At 44.6% G+C, this 17,084-nt stretch overlaps 1 protein-coding gene across 1 annotated transcript in view; it reads right to left on the reverse strand.

Annotated features, from left to right (window-relative positions):
• The window catches only part of LOC126335724 (hexamerin-like), a 138,562-nt gene that overhangs the window by 33,843 nt on the left and 87,635 nt on the right, over positions 1 to 17,084 (reverse strand). The window contains exons 8-9 of the mRNA XM_049999180.1: positions 10,576 to 10,876; positions 355 to 546 (exon numbers count right to left, since the gene is read on the reverse strand). Coding sequence (XP_049855137.1) covers positions 355 to 546; positions 10,576 to 10,876 — 493 coding nt within the window. The remainder of the gene's footprint in view (positions 1 to 354; positions 547 to 10,575; positions 10,877 to 17,084) is intronic.

Consider the following 17,084-nt stretch of genomic DNA (forward strand, 5'->3'; position numbering starts at 1 on the left):
GGCTTTACTGTATGGAATACATTTCTGAAAATGTACGTTTAGAGCACAGCACTGTATGGTAGTGAAACATGGACTGTAGGAAAGCCGGAAAAGGGGAAAATCGCAGTGCTTATGATGTAGTGCTGCAGAAGAATGTTGAAAATTAGGTGGACTGATAAGATGAGAAATGAAGAGATTCTCCGCAGAATCGGGAAACGCTAACTAGAAGAAGTGAGAGGAGTACAGTACATTTCTTGAGACATCAAGGCGTATAACATAAAACAGTGCTATGGCTTCTGGTTGATGACAGATTCGAAATACAAATTTCACAACATAGATGGCTGTCTAATATCACAGAACATAAAATGGACTTACCGAATTCCTGCCGCTGCTTCTGTCCAAGTTGCTCAAAATCCTGCCTCAGAGCCGCACATACTTCCCTCCACGCCGCATCCTTCAGCTTGCGGTCCTTGTAAGCGTACAGAGTCTTGTCCCATATGACGGGCCGCTGCTCCACGAGCGCTATCAGCTGCTGCGTGTTTATTTCGTCCATGTCTTGTCTGTCCGCTGCACACAGCACCGCAGAGAGACGCCGTCACGCTCGTCATACGGCGGAAAAGCCGAGTCGCGTTGCGCCGCCTGCAAACGCTGCCTAGCAACCAACGGCGGCGCCGCCGGCGCCTGGCACGGCGATTTCGCCGGCTCGCTGCGCCTGTACCGCGCCACGGCCGTGTGGGTATACCAACGGGCGCGGGCGCTAGCTGCACTGTACTTTGCCTTGACACCGGAGCCGCCTTGTTAAACGCGACAAATCATTAGCAGACTACTGTTTACGACTTATTCTTGTGCACGCAACAGAAAATATGACAGAGGTTTCGTGGCGACACAGCGTTGGAAAGGCATTTTCAGACATTTTTCTGGTCTCAAATGTGTATTTGACTCAATTCGCTTCGTTAATGTAACTCCCTATTTGTTATACGTTTCGAATAACCAAGTGCGGAAGCGCCGGGTGATCAAAAAGTCAGTATAAATTTGAAAACTGAATAAATCACGGAATAATGTAGATAGAGAGGTACAGTTTGACACCCATGCTTGGAATGACATGGGGTTTTATTAGAACCAAAAAGATACAAACGTTCAAAAAATGTCCGACAGATGGCGCTTAATCTGATCAGAAAAGCAATAATTAGCATAACAAAGTAAGACAAAGCAATGATGATGTTCTTTACAGGAAATGCTCAATATCTCCACCATCATTCCTCAACAACAGCTGTAGTCGAGGAATAATGTTGTGAACAGCACTGTAAAGCATGTCCGGGATTATGGGGAGACATTGATGTAGGATGTTGTCTTTCAGCATCCCTAGAGATGTAGGTCGATCACGATACAGTTGTGACTTCAGGTAACCCCAAAGCCAATAATCGCACGGACTGAGGTCTGGGGACATGGGAGGCCAAGCATGATGAAAATGGCGGCTCAGCACACGATCATCACCAAACGAGGCGCGCAAGAGATCTTTCACGCTTCTAGCAATATGGGGTGGTTTTTTTTTCTAATGAAACCCCATGTCACTCCAAGCATATATGCCAATTTTTACCTCTCTATCTGCATTATTCCGTGGCTTATTAAGTTATCAAGTTTAAACTGACTTTTTTATCACCCGGTACATAACATGAAACGCTTTTTCCGTAATCCAACATCATATATATTATTTTCAATAGTGTTTTCTTGTCGGTACGCCACATCCCCCATATTACTTAAGCAAAATTAATGATTGAGACATCTTTTGCCAGATTTTGTTCACCATCAATGTCAAAAAAACACAAATAGCTAATGCCATTAGATTCACCAAAAACTTTATTTTGAATACATTTTTATAAAATCAAAGCAGAAGGTACCATCTATTGGTTCAAATGGCTCTGAGCACTATGGGACTTAACATCTGAGTTCATTAGTCCCCTAGAACTTAGAACTACTTAAACCTAACTAACATAAGCACATCACACGCTTCCACACTCGACGCAGGATTCGAATCTGCGACCGTAGCGGTCGCCCGGTTCCAGACTGAAGCGCCTAGAACCATTCGGCCACTCCGGCCGGCGTACCATCTAATAACAATCTGTTTAACTTACATGCACGACAGCTGTTGCAGCTGTTTTTATTCTTTACGCAAATGTATGTAGTCTAACACGCAAGTTCGATCATACATGTCGACGTAGAGAATTTAGAAGGCGCCCTCTACCCACAATCTAATTTTACTGCTATACAGGACAGTGACTGGAGTTGTTTACTTTCTCTAAGCAAGCGTTGCGCACTGCGCTAATAAACTAAATTATATCAACATTCATCATCACAGGTAAGTGTCATTTACTTTTATAACATGAGGTAAGTGCATCATCACAGCTAAATTCGTTGACTCCAAAAAAACTGCCCTCATACCCCATGCCTCGGGCATGGATGTGTGTGTTGTCCTTTGGTTAGTTAGGTTTAAGTAGTTCTAAGTCTAGGGGACTGATGACCACAGATCTTCAAATGGTTCAAGTGACCTTGAGCCTTATGAGACTTTACATCTGGGGTCATCAGTCCCTTAGAACATAGAACTACTTAAACCTAACCAACTTAAGGACGTCACCCACATCCATGCCCGAGGCAGGATTCGCACCTGTGACCATAGCAGCAGCGCGGCTCCGGACTGAAGCTCCTAGAACCGCTCGGCCAACCTCAGATGATAAGTCCCATAGTGCTTAGAGCCATTTGAATCATGCTAGCTGGAGACTGAGCGGCAATGTGCATCCGCAATGACGACTGTGGATTCATTGCCCGTCGAGGCGGATCAGTTATATGAATATGTGGTGTCTGTTCTTCAGGACATATCTGAAACAACAGACCCCATGCATTCGTACAAAAGACAAATATTTGTTACTACCATTCAAAATAGAATACCTTTCATTGATAAATACTTCTATTTACTTATTTCTGCATTACTATTTACCTTTCGGTTACTGACCAGGATAGAGGATGAATTATTTTCACGGGTCAGCTCCTGTTCCTAAGTTCTACAACGAATATACAGTGTACTGTAGGCCCTTGATGGTCTTAAAAATTTTCCTGTAATTCTTGATTTGATTTCAGAGTCCCATGCAGTATTATTCCGATTACCTTTGGTTACCCTCTTATCAAACCTGAGTAAAATTGCTTTTCAGGCTTCTTTGCATAATTCAAAATGTGCATTAACGCATATGCGGTGCTTCAGAAGACACCTTATAATTAACTATACATGTTCTCTATACCTTACTAACTTCTACATTTGTTTACACTATTGGCAATTAAAATTGCTACACCACGAAGATGACATGCTACAGGCGCGAAATTTAACCGACGGGAAGAAGAAGCGGTTTATCGTATCGCGACATTGCTGCTCGCGATGGTTGAGATCCAATGACTGTTAGCAGAACATGGGATCGGTGGGTTCAGGAGGGTAATACGGAACGCCGTGCTGGATCCCAACGGCCTCGTATCACTAGCAGTCGAGATGACAGGCATATTATCCGCATGGCTATAACGGACCGTGCAGCCATGTCTCGAGCCCTGAGTCAACAGATGGGGACGTTTGCAAGACAACAACCATCTGCACTAACACAGAATGAGATTTTCACTCTGCAGCGGAGTGTGCGCTGATATGAAACTTCCTGGCAGATTAAAACTGTGTGCCCAACTGAGACTCGAACTCGGGACCTTTGCCTTTCGTGGGCAAGTGCTCTACCATCTGAGCTACCGAAGCACGACTCACGCCCGGTACTCACAGCTTCACTTCTGCCAGTATCTCGTCTCCCATCTTCCATCTTTACAGAAGCTCTCCTGCGAAGCTTGCAGAACTAGCACTCCTGAAAGAAAGGATACTGGCAGAAGTAAAGCTGTGAGTACCGGGCGTGAGTCGCGCTTCGGTAGCTCAGATGGTAGAGCACTTGCCCGCGGAAGGCAAAGGTCCCGAGTTCTAGTCTCTGTCGGGCACACAGTTTTAATCTGCCAGGAAGTTTCATCTGCACTAACAGCTGGACGACGTTTGGAGCAGCATGGACTATCAGCTCGGAGACCATGGCTGCGGTTACCCTTGATGCTGCATCACAGACAGGAGCGCCTGCGATGGTGTACTCAACGACAAACCTGGGTGCACGAATGGCAAAACGTCATTTTTTCGAATGAATCCAGGGTCTGTTTACAGTATCATGATGGTCGCATCCGTGTTTGGCGACACCGCGGTGAACGCACATTGGAAGCGTGTATTCGTCATCGCCATACTGGCGTATCACCCGGCTTAATGGTATGGGGTGCCATTGGTTACACGTCTCGGTCATCTCTTGTTCGCACTGACATCACTTTGAACAGTGGACGTTACATTTCAGATGTGGTACGACCCGCGGCTCAACCCTTCATTCGATCCCTGCGCAACTCTACATTTCAGCAGGATATGCACGACCGCATGTTGCAGGTCCTGTACGGGCCTTTCTGGATACAGAAAATGTTCGACTGCTGCCCTGGCCAGCACATTGTCCAGATCTCTCACCAACTGAAAACGTCTGGTCAATGGTGGCCGAGCAACTAGCTCGTCAAAATACGTCAGTCACTACTCTTGATGAACTGTGGTATCATGTTGAAGCCGCATGGGCAGCTGTACCTGTACACGCCATCCAAGCTCTGTTTGACTCAATGCCCAGGCGCATCAAGGCTGTTATTACGGCCAGAGGTGGTTGTTCTGGGTCTATGCACCGAAACTGCGTGAAAATGTAATCACAAGTCAGTTCTAGTATGATATATTTGTCCATTGAATACCCGTTTATCATCTGCATTTCTTCTTGGTGTAGCAATTTTAATGGCCAGTAGTGTAGAAGCAGTTATTAATTCAACGGTTACAAGTAGAGGTCATACAATGAAGGCTTTCACGACCGGATGGTACTGTTGTTTATAATTCTTCCTGGTTATATGGCCGTGGTCCATGGAATACTTCTATTGTTAACGTTTCGTCCAATACTACATTGGACATGTAGTATTGGACGAAACGTTAGGAATAGAAGTATTCCATGGTCCGCGGCCATAGAACCCGGAAGAATAGAGGCAGTGGTGCTAGCCTGTTAGCAGCAGCAGCAGTAGCAGAAGCAACAGTCGTAGTAGTATAAGACAGTGCTTAATTTCTGAAATTGTAGGTGTCGGAACGCATCTCTTCATCCTTGCAAATTGCAGTTTTGTAAAACTTGAGATAAAAGTAACAGTGAGAAATCATGTTTTGCAAGATACTATGCTGAAATTCACTTTTTTAAAACATAATTTCTTATAATCAAAACAATAAAACTTCAAGCTTTCATATAAACAGCATGTGCTACCATGTCTGTCCCTATAACAGTGTCACTTTGCTCCTTAGTTCTGCCTGCTACATATTGGTACAACTCGATAGTCTTCGTTACTGTGGCGTCATGTTTTCAACTGCTGCCAGCCTCAATGAGTGTCCAGTATTCATTAACAAAGTACTTAGCAATGAATGATGTTGCAGATACTTCTTGCCCATCGGGTTCACGTTCAATTCTGACTTCCCAAAGAGTTAGGAAAAACAAAACCGATGTAACATGAGACACTGAATTAGATGTTTAGTAAATGCTATGAATGCAGTGCTCTGTTGCGTTGGTGGATGAAGTGTTTGGACATAGGTTTCCATCTGCAGTTTATTTTTCTCCTGTGTATCGAAAAACAATGTAGATTTTAGAGAGTTCCAAGAGAAAAACGAACTGTGTATTGAAACCTGTGCCAGACTAAGCTTCGCATTCATAGCAGACATGGCCTTTCTACGCAACAGCCAGCTCCATCTACCGCACTGGGGATCGCCTCCATCAGTCGGCATCACTGGATAACAAACAACATTGCGAGACCTCCCACATACAATCCGACAGTGTACGGTACAAAGTCACGTTTGTTGCAAAGGGTTGGCCTACTGGCAGACACCAGCGCCTGTTAACTTGGACGCTCTGTAGCGTCGTCGGATGACGTTTCTGGTCGCGGGTTCCTTTCCTTGATTTGTTGCTCGAGAAACCTTGAACAACCCATCGACGTTTGTCGCATCATTTTTTGAGCACCTTGTATTAAAGAAAATATTGTTTCAAAAAGTTCGCTTACGAATGAAATGCTACAAAGCTCTTATTGTAACATACAATTTTAGGACATGAATGGGTTTTGTGACCACATATTGGGGTGTTTGTCTACAAGGGAAGAAAAGTAAACAGTGACTTCTTGTCATATTTACAAGGTCATTTAATAGCAGGTTCTTTTCTGTCTATATTTTGTAAATTAAACGCCCAAGCGAACAAGCGAATATGACAAGTAGTTCGCTGTTTACCTTAAAAAATTCTTTTTATATATAAAAGATTTTGTAACATATAAATGTAGGAGAGGAATAGGTTTAGTGATCAGCTTTTAGGATGTTTGCTTACAAGGTAATCAAAGTAAACAGTGAGTTCTTGTCATATTTACATGGTCATTTAATAGGAGGTTCTTTTTTGTCTATATTTTGTGTATTAAATGCCCAGGCGAATAAGACAAGTAGTTCACTGTGTACCCTAGTTGCGGAATTCCGGATGTATCTTGCTTGCCGTGAAGTGCTGGGCGCGCTCTTGTCGTATGGCCGTTACGCAGGATTCCATACCGAACGAAGTTGGTAACTTTCGTCCATATTGACAAGATTCTCGTGGATCCTTATTTCCATGGATTCCTTTCTTAGTGCTGTCCCAATAGCTGGTTAATAAAAATTCACGTAGTATTTGAGGACAACCAAGGAGAATGCCTTGTTAAAAAGGCAAAACTTTTCTCGGTGTACGAATAAAAATTCACATGCAGCAGGGAAAGAGACGTTTTGGTTGCTAACTGTTTCAATTTATATACAGTGTCATTCAGCTACCCCTACCGATGTCATTTTGTGCAACCTGCAATGTTATATCTGTCGTTCGAAAATCAAGTGCGAGGTTTTCATATTCTCACGCTCGCTATGCGCAAACTATTAGTCCTATAGAAAAAACGAACAGGACCTTTATGTAGAAAATTTAATGTAGTTGTATTTTGTACTGGGATACGTTTCCGCTGGAATAAACAATTTTCGAATTATTCAAGAAAAACGTACAAAAGTGTTCTTCAAATACACCTCCACCTCCACATTCATACCTCGCCAATCAGGATTTCTAGTATGTTGTTCGTGGCATTCCCTCCTATCTCTGTACAAAAATTTGCGATTAAACGAACTACTCCCGATATTCGGCCTTTCCTGGTACCTATTAATTGGGCTGTTATGCCACTAGCAGAATCGACTATTTCGTTAGCATTACTAATTTAACAGTGCCCTTTAGGGTGATGAAAGAGAAAGACTTTTGTAAATTTTATGCTAAAATTAATTACGTTTACAATTCTATCCAAACTTAATCCTTACAAGTACAGTAGCTTCGTAGGCTGAAGGCCTGAAGAATACAACGACGTAATTGTTTATTTTAGCTGTAGAAATTCAAATAAATTGTAAGGGAGAAGTTACACAGACGTCAATTTTACAAATTATAGGTGCTCGAGTAAGCCGGTGGCGTAATAAGACCAGTCAATGAAGACCAAGAAACGTCGTATGTGGGAAATGATTCGTGCAGTCACAAATTTTCGTACAGTGGTAGTAGGGAGTGCCATGAACAACATATCAGAGATCCCGACCGGTAGGGGCCGTGTGGGAGTGGGGTTGCGTATGGAGGTAACTTTTATCCCTTTTTTCTTGAATAAATGGAAAACTACGGCTTCTAGTGAAACCGTGTGCCAGTATGAAATTTAACTACATTAAATTTCCTATAAAAGGGTCCTGAGCATTTGTTTCAGTAGGTCTATTAATTTGCGCGTAGCGAGCGAAAGAAAGTGAAAATCCCGTGGGTGGTTTCTGAAGGCCACATATAATATTGCGCGTTGCATAAAACGACAGTGGTAGGGGCAGCCGACTCACCCTGTATAGGTGCTACGAAAGATGGCCAACACAATAAACATATTAATCGCTTTGAGCCTGTTTCGATATTCATATGTAGGCATATAACAAGAAATAAGAAAAATAAATAGAAAGGTAAAGGAAAATGGAATGAATGAACTGCGATATTGGCTGTGGTTCCCTCGAAACCTTTCGTGCTGTCTCTGAAAGACATCACGACACCAGTGTTTACTGATGTGAGCCCTTACTATAATATACACCGAGGTGTCAAAAAGTCATGAGATAGTGATACAGATGGTGGTAGTGTCGGGTACGTAAGATATAAAAGGGCAGTGCATTGGCAGATCTATCATTTATATTCAGATGATTTATGTGTGATTATGGCCGCTCGACGGGAATTAATAGACTTTGAACGCGCAATGGTAGTTGGAGGTAGACGCGTGCTACATTCCATTCCGAGATCCACAGCGTTAAGAGTGTGCCGAGAATACCAAATTTCAGACATTGCCTCTCGCCACGGGCAACACACTGCTCGAGGACCTTCACTTAACGACCGAGAAGAGCGACGTTTGCGTAGAGTTGTCAGTGCCAACAGGCAAGCAACACTGCGTGAAATAATCAGGGCGAACGTATCCTTTAGAACAGTTCCCCACAGTCGTTTAATGAACAGAGTAAGAGCATACGGTCTATCAGATCAATTGTGTGATTGGATTGAGGAGTTCCTAGATAACAGAACGCAGCATGTCATTCTCAATGGAGAGAAGTCTTCCGAAGTAAGAGTGATTTCAGGTGTGCCGCAGGGGAGTGTCATAGGACCGTTGCTATTCACAATATACATAAATGACCTGGTGGATGACATCGGAAGTTCACTGAGGCTTTTTGCAGATGATGCTGTGGTGTATCGAGAGGTTGCAACAATGGAAAATTGTCCTGAAATGCAGGAGGATCTGCAGCGAATTGACGCATGGTGCACGGAATGGCAATTGAATCTCAATGTAGAGAAGTGTAATGTGATGCGAATACATAGAAAGATAGGTCCCTTATCATTTAGCTACAAAATAGCAGGTCAGCAACTGGAAGCAGTTAATTCCATAAATTATCTGGGAGTACGCATTAGGAGTGATTTAAAATGGAATGATCATATAAAGTTGATCGTCGGTAAAGCAGATGCCAGACTGAGATTCATTGGAAGAATCCTAAGGAAATGCAATCCGACAACAAAGGAAGTAGGTTACAGTACGCTTGTTCGCCCACTGCTTGAATACTGCTCAGCAGTGTGGGATCCGCACCAGGTAGGGTTGATAGAATAGATAGAGAAGATCCAACGGAGAGCAGCGCGCTTCGTTACAGGATCATTTAGTAATTGCGAAAGCGTTACGGAGATGATAGATAAACTCCAGTGGAAGACTCTGCAGGAGAGACGCTCAGTAGCTCGGTACGGGCTTTTGTTAAAGTTTCGAGAACATACCTTCACCGAAGAGTCAAGCAGTATATTGCTCCCTCCTACGTATATCTCGCGAAGAGACCATGAGGATAAAATCAGAGAGATTGGAGCCCACACAGAAGCATACCGACAATCCTTCTTTCCACGTACAATACGAGACTGGAATAGAAGGGAGAACCGATAGAGGTACTCAGGGTACCCTCCACCACACACCGTCAGGTGGCTCGCGGAGTATGGATGTAGATGTAGATGTAGAGATGCGACGAAGCTTGGTGTTAATGGGCTGTGGCAGCAGACGCCCAACGCGAATGCCTCTGCTAGTGGCATGACATCGACAGCAACACCTCTCCTTTGGACCCTAAACGACCGGAAAATCGTGGCCTTGTCAGATGAGCCCTGTTTCAGTTGCTAAGAGCTGTTAGTAGGGTTCGAGTGGACGCAGACCCAGGTTGTCAACAAGCCACTGTGCAAGCTGGGCGATGGCTCCATGATGATGTGGACTGTGTTTGCATGCTCTGGTCCAACTGAACCTGGAATTGGTTATGCTCGACTACCTGAATGGCTGGTCCCGATGGAGGTTCGAGTCCTCCCTCGGGCATGGGTGTGTTTGTCCTTAGGATAATTTAGGTTAAGTAGTGTTTAAGCTTAGGGACTGATGACCTTAGCAGTTAAGTCCCATTGAACATTTTTGACTACTTGGAGACCATTTGCAGCCATTCATGATCCCAAACAACGATGCGCCATGTCACCGGGCCATAATTGTTCGCGCCTTGTTTGAAGAACGTTCTGGACAGTTCGAGGGAAAAATTTGGCCATCCAGATCGCCCGCCATGAATCTCAACGAACATTTATGTGACATAATGGAGAGGTCAGTTCGTGCACAGACTGCTGAAGCGGCAACACTTTTGCAATCGTGGGCGGTTATAGAGGCAGCATGGCTTAATATTTTTGCTGGGCACTTCCAACGACTCTTTGAGTCCATGATACATGGAGTTTCTGCATTACGCCGGGCGTAAAGAGGTCCGACAAGATATTAGGAGGTATCCCATGACTTGTGTCACCTCAGTGTAAGGCTACACAAGGCAATGAGTGCGCTCGGATGCTGTAGCAGTGACTCAGTGACATGTGTAGGAATAAAGATGAACGTTCTACAAGCAATGCTTACACGACGCACGGAAGGCGTCGAACAGGACGTATCGGTGCCGGTGGTGGTCGAGCTGTCCGGCGCGGCGGCGGGGCCCCAGGTAGACGCGCAGCAGGGCGTCGACGTCGGCGTCGTGCTGGCTGGCGACGGCCAGCTGGTAGTGGAAGGGGCGCGCAGTCAGGCGACGCTGGCGCGCCAGCAACCGAGGCCGCGACGAGTTGAGCGCCGGCAGCGCGTTGTCCAGCTCAAACTCGAACTGCTCCAGGTGCGTCGACAGCGGCTTCACCAACACGCTCTCCACCCTGACGCCGGGGAACTCCAGCTGGCGGGAACCACAAAAGAACACGCGAGACAGGGATTTTTATGACGTCTTTCTTTTCAGAGCTACTGCAAAGACTGCTCAAAGACACAGCGAGAGGCATGCGCATTCAAAGAGGAGGATTAAAAACTGTCTACACCTTCGTCATAATACACCTTTATAATTATCACCCTGTCTTCAGCACATGCACGTTTATAGTTGGTACCGGGTGGTTGTAAGTAAAATGTAACTATACACGGAGGGCTGTAATTATAGTATGGCAGCGAAACTTGTTAGGTATGCTATTACGTCAATGAGGACGCGATTTGCACTGGAAAAAAATTAGTTCCAGTTTTAAACACAAGGTGCAAATCTGGCGCTGTATACTGTTTCTATGACGTTTTCAAGATAGGGACGTCGAACAGATGTGCAGAACTATAACGTCTAACGTCTATCAGTTGTAGAATTTTGGAACACGTATTATGTTCGAGTATAATGACTTTTCTGGAGACTAGAAATCTACTCTTTAGGAATCGAAATGGGTTTCGAAAAAGACGATCGTGTGAAACCCAGCTCGCGCTATTCGTCCACGAGACTGAGAGGGCCATAGACACGGGTCTTCAGGTAGATGCCGTGTTTCTTGACTTACGCAAGGCGTTCGATATAGTTCCCCACAGTCGTTTAATGAACAAAGTAAGACCAATTGTGTGATTGGATTGAAGAGTTCCTAGATAACAGAACGCAGCATGTTATTCTCAATGGAGAGAAGTCTTCCGTAGTAAGAGTGATCTCAGGTGTGCTGCATGGGAATGTCTAAGGACCGTTGCTATTCACAATATACATAAATTACCTTGTGGATGACATCGGAAGTTCACTGAGGCTTTTTGCAGATGATGCTGTGGTATATCGAGAGGTTGTAACAATGGAAAATTGTACTGAAATGCAGGAGGATCTGCAGCGAATTGACGCATGGTGCAGGAAATGGCAATTGAATCTCAACGTAGACAAGTGTAACGCGCTGCGAATAGATAGAAAGAAAGATCTCTTATCATTTAGCTACAATATAGCATGTCAGCAACTGGAAGCAGTTAATTCCATAAATTATCTGGGAGTACGCATTAGGAGTGATTTAAAATGGAATGATCATATAAAGTTTATCGTCGGTAAAGCAGATGCCAGACTGAGATTCATTGGAAGAATCCTGAGGAAATGCAATCCGAAAACAAAGGAAGTAGGTTACAGTACGCTTGTTCGCCCACTGCTTGAATACTGCTTAGCAGTGTGGGATCCGTACCAGATAGGATTGATAAGAGAGATAGAGAAGATCCAACGGAGAGCAGCACGCTTCGTTACAGGATCATTTTGTAATCGCGAAAGCGTTACGGAGATGATAGATAAACTCCAGTGGAAGACTCTGCAGGAGAGACGCTCAGTAGCTCGGTACGGGCTTTTGTTGAAGTTTCGAGAACATACCTTCACCGAAGAGTCAAGCAGTATATTGCTCCCTCCTACGTATATCTGGCGAAGAGACCATGAGGATAAAATCAGAGAGATTAGAGCCCACACAGAAGCATACCGACAATCCTCCTTTCGTCGAACAATACGAGACTGGAATAGAAGGGAGAACCGATAGAGGTACTCTAGGTACCCTCCGCCACACACCGTCAGGTAGCTTGCGGAGTATGGATGTAGATGTAGATGACAGCAACCCTGTCATTTGACAAGCCATAACGTGAGTGAACAGTGTGGCTATCGAGAACAGAGACTGTTAGTGAAATTTTTTCTGTGGGTGGCAGCAATTACAGCACTGCACTGCATTCAGAGAGTAGCGCTGACTGAAAGGTCTGAGGAGAGCCCCGATGTCATTAAATGGTTTAAAGAAGATGATAATGAAATTCGAAAACACTCGTGTTTCACACTTGGAAGATGAAGGCGTCCTATCCCTTGGAAGTTACTGACGAGTTTGTTGTTGCTATGACTGACCATACAACACGTGAGCCGGCCGCGGTGGCCGAACGGCTCTAGGTGCTTCAGTCTGGAACCGCGCGACTGCTACGGTCGCAGGTTCGAATCCTGCCTCTGGCATGGATGTGTGTGATGTGCTTAGGTTAGTTAGGTTTAAGTAGCTCTAAGTTCTAGGGGACTGATGGTTTCAGATGTTAAGTCCCACAGTGCTCAGAGCCATTTGAACTACTTTTTGAATAACACGTGACCCGGATATGGCTAGTGCTCGTGCCGTGTCACGACAATTGCCCATCTCATGGTCAACAGTAGGGAAAGTTTTGCGGTCTGTACACTGATACCTGCACAAGATGCAGGTGGTGTAGCAAATGAAACCTCATGATCTGTAGCAACGTTCTGAATCTGCTCTTCGATTTCTGGCACGGATCGAAGTTGATGTATGTGGCCGGGCAATGTTCTATGAACTGACGAGGCATATTTTTCACTTCAGGGTGCAGTGAATATACAGAACTGCCGAATTTTGGGTAATGTTAGAAAACGTGTTCTGCACGAAGAAGCATTGCACTACCGCATGTGACTGTGTGGTGTAGATTCACAAGCAGCTTTATACTCGGTCAGTCCTTCCTTCTTTGTAGAGAGTATACCCAGAGGGGCTGTCAGGTGCACCGTAACGTCTGCGTGCTATCGAGGCATCCTTACACAGCATATGATTCCTGATTTGGAAGAGCTCAGCTGTGTAGAAATAACTGTTTTCATGCAAGATGGGGCAACAGCTCATGTCGCTCGCACAGTGAAACATATGCCTAATGCAACCTTCGTGGAACGTGTTATCTCCAGATGTTTTCCGGATACCTGGCCTGCTAGATCACCTGTACTGAATCCGCGTTGCTTTTGGCTCTGGAGATCTCTAAAGCAATGCGTTTACCAGGGACACATTCAGTATCTATCTGATATGAAGACCACTAAATATGAGCACGTTGCTAACATTCCACTGGAACTGCTGCGAGCAACTGTTGATCACGTCGTTTTACGTATTCAGCATTTCATTGACGTCTCCTGTGCTCATACTGAAGAAACTGTGAAAATTGCGGTTACTAACAAAATCAAAATTGTGCCTTTCTCACATATTTCAACTTTTTTGCCCACGTTCTGTACCTAATCCATTAAATATGAAAACATTTCTATACATCTTTGGTTGCATTCACAGCGCCAGATTTGCAACTGGTGGCCAAAACTGGAACTAATAGCTTTCCTGCTTAAATCGGTTCCACACTAACGCATTTTAAATTTCTACCAAGTTTCGTGGCCGTACAGTAATCACAGCTCGCAATGAATATCTCTGAGTAGCTGCACTTTATTATAACCACATGGTACCACTATAGTCATGTACACTCCATTCCACTGCGGCCAATTCGGTTGCGTTCTATCAACGACAGTGTAAATGTGTCAGCTCCTATACTAGCTTGCATCAAGGAGGTTTTGAGAAGAAGTTGAAGAGCGTCTCTGTCTTCCTTGATCTCACCATTTGGAAGGAAGATCTTTTATTAAAACTGATCAAGGGCGTCCCTGTGTGGAGATACAGGGTGTTTCAAAAATGACCGGTATATTTGAAACGGCAATAAAAACTAAACGAGCAGCGATAGAAATACACCGTTTGTTGCAATATGCTTGGGACAACAGTACATTTTCAGGCGGACAAACTTTCGAAATTACAGTAGTTACAATTTTCAACAACAGATGGCGCTGCAAGTGATGTGAAAGATATACGTAGAAGACAACGCAGTCTGTGGGTGCGCCATTCTGTACATCGTCTTTCTGCTGTAAGCGTGTGCTGTTCACAACGTGGAAGTGTGCTGTGGACAACATGGTTTATTCCTTAGAACAGAGGATTTTTCTGGTGTTGGAATTCCACCGCCTAGAATACAGTGTTGTTGCAACAAGACGAAGTTTTCAACGGAGGTTTAATGTAACCAAAGGACCGAAAAGCGAATAATAAAGGATCTGTTTGAAAAATTTCAACGGACTGGGAACGTGACGGATGAACGTGCTGGAAAGGTAGGGCGACCGCGTACGGCAACCACAGAGGGCAACGCGCAGCTAGTGCAGCAGGCGATCCAACAGCGGCCTCGGGTTTCCGTTCGCCGTGTTGCAGCTGCGGTCCAAATGACGCCAAAGTCCACATATCGTCTCATGCGCCAGAGATTACACCTCTATCCATACAAAATCCAAACGCGGCAACCCCTCAGCGCCGGTACCATTGCTGCACGAGAGACATTCGCTAACGATATAGTGCACAGGATTGATGACGGCGATATGCATGTGGGCAGCATTTGGTTTACTGACGAAGCTTATTTTTACCTGGATGGCTTCGTCAATAAACAGAACTGGCGCATATGGGGAACCGAAAAGCCCCATGTTGCAATCCCATCGTCCCTGTATCCTCAAAAAGTACTGGTCTGGGCCGCCATTTCTTCCAAAGGAATCATTGGCCCATTTTTCAGATCCGAAACGATTACTGCATCACGCTATCTGGACATTCTTCGTGAATTTGTGGTGGTACAAACTGCCTTAGACGACACTGCAAACACCTCGTGGTTTATGCAAGATGGTGCCCGGCCACATCGTACGGCCGACGTCTTTAATTTCCTGAATGAATATTTCGATGATCGTGTGATTGCTTTGGGCTATCCGAAACATACAGGAGGCGGCGTGGATTGGCCTCCCTATTCGCCAGACATGAACCCTTGTGACTTCTTTCTGTGGGGACACTTGAAAGAATCCAGAAACAATTGAACAGCTGAAGCAGTACATCTCATCTCCATGTGAAGCCATTCCGCCAGAGAAGTTGTCAAAGGTTTCGGGTAATTTCATTCTGAGTCTACGCCATATTATTGCTACGCATGATGGATATGTGGAAAATATCGTACTATAGAGTTTCCCAGACCGAGCGCCATCTGTTGTTGACAATTGTAACTAATGTAATTTCGAAAGTTTGTCTGCCAGAAAATGTACTGTTGTCCCAAGCATATTGCAACAAACGGTGTATTTCTATCGCTGCTCGTTTAGTTTGTATTGCCGTTTCAAATATACCGGTCATTTTTGAAACACCCTGTATCATCTTTAATCGAAAATATACTAAGTAACAGACTAATTCAAGTTTACTCAGAAAACAGCAGAAGCCGATTTCGCAAACTGTCTACCACAATGTTCGGTCCTCTCTCCAGCACTTTTCAATTTATATTCTCATGACCTGCCTAACACACTCTTCCGCAAATTTATATATGAGGATGATATCAACCTCACTGTTGAACGCACTGATTCTGCAGAAGCAGAGAATGTCCTCAACCAAGACCTTGTGTCCTGGATGAATACTTTAAGAAATGGAGTTTGAAACCGAACCCTGACAAAAGTGAGGTATCTACTTTTCACCTAGACAGTAGGCTCTCAAATTACCAACCAAGAGACAATTTTAGGGGGGAAGTATTACGTTTTAATGGCACGCCTACATATCTGGGTATGACTTCGGAAAGGATCCTAACATATTACGTAAATCTGCTGCCAAACTGAAGAGCCGTAATAGCCTTCTTCAGCGTCTAGCTGGTACATCATGGGGAGCTGACGCCAACACATTGAGAACATCTCCTCTAGCACTCGTCTATATCTCAGCAGAGTGCTGCTCTGCAATATGGCTTAATAGCTGCCACACTCACCTTGTAGACATTCAACATCGTCACACTACGCATATCACATCTGGAACATTACTTGCTACTCCAGTTCAATGGCTGCCGGTGTTGTGTAACATACCACTTCCTCACATAAGAAGACAAAAAGGTCTTGGTCGTCTCTGGTCAAGAATACTGAATAAATCGTCACTCCCAATCCACGAAGATGTGAGACAACTAGAATGATCCAGGTTGAAGTCCCATAAACCGGCATGTAAAACAGCCATGGAATTGTTAAGGAACCATTTCGACCCCAAAGACAGCTGGCGGAAAGAATGGACATCTTCTTCTCCACAGGGCATCTTGAAAGTTGAAGATGCAACAGTAACTCTCAATGGTTTCAGCTTTCCAAGACACACTTGGAACAGGTTTAACCGTTTCAGATGTGGTGTGGGAAGAAGTTCTTCGATTCTTCATAAATGGGGTTAGGTGGACACCCCATACTGTGACTGTGCTGACGTTCCACAAACAATGAAGCATATAGCAGTGGACTGCCCCCTCCGTGCCTTTCCTGGAAATCCAGTGGATTCGAATCTGGTTACTTCCGA

The sequence above is a fragment of the Schistocerca gregaria genome, chromosome 2, assembly GCF_023897955.1.
Source record: "Schistocerca gregaria isolate iqSchGreg1 chromosome 2, iqSchGreg1.2, whole genome shotgun sequence".
In the NCBI taxonomy this organism is placed as follows: Eukaryota; Metazoa; Arthropoda; class Insecta; order Orthoptera; family Acrididae; genus Schistocerca; species Schistocerca gregaria.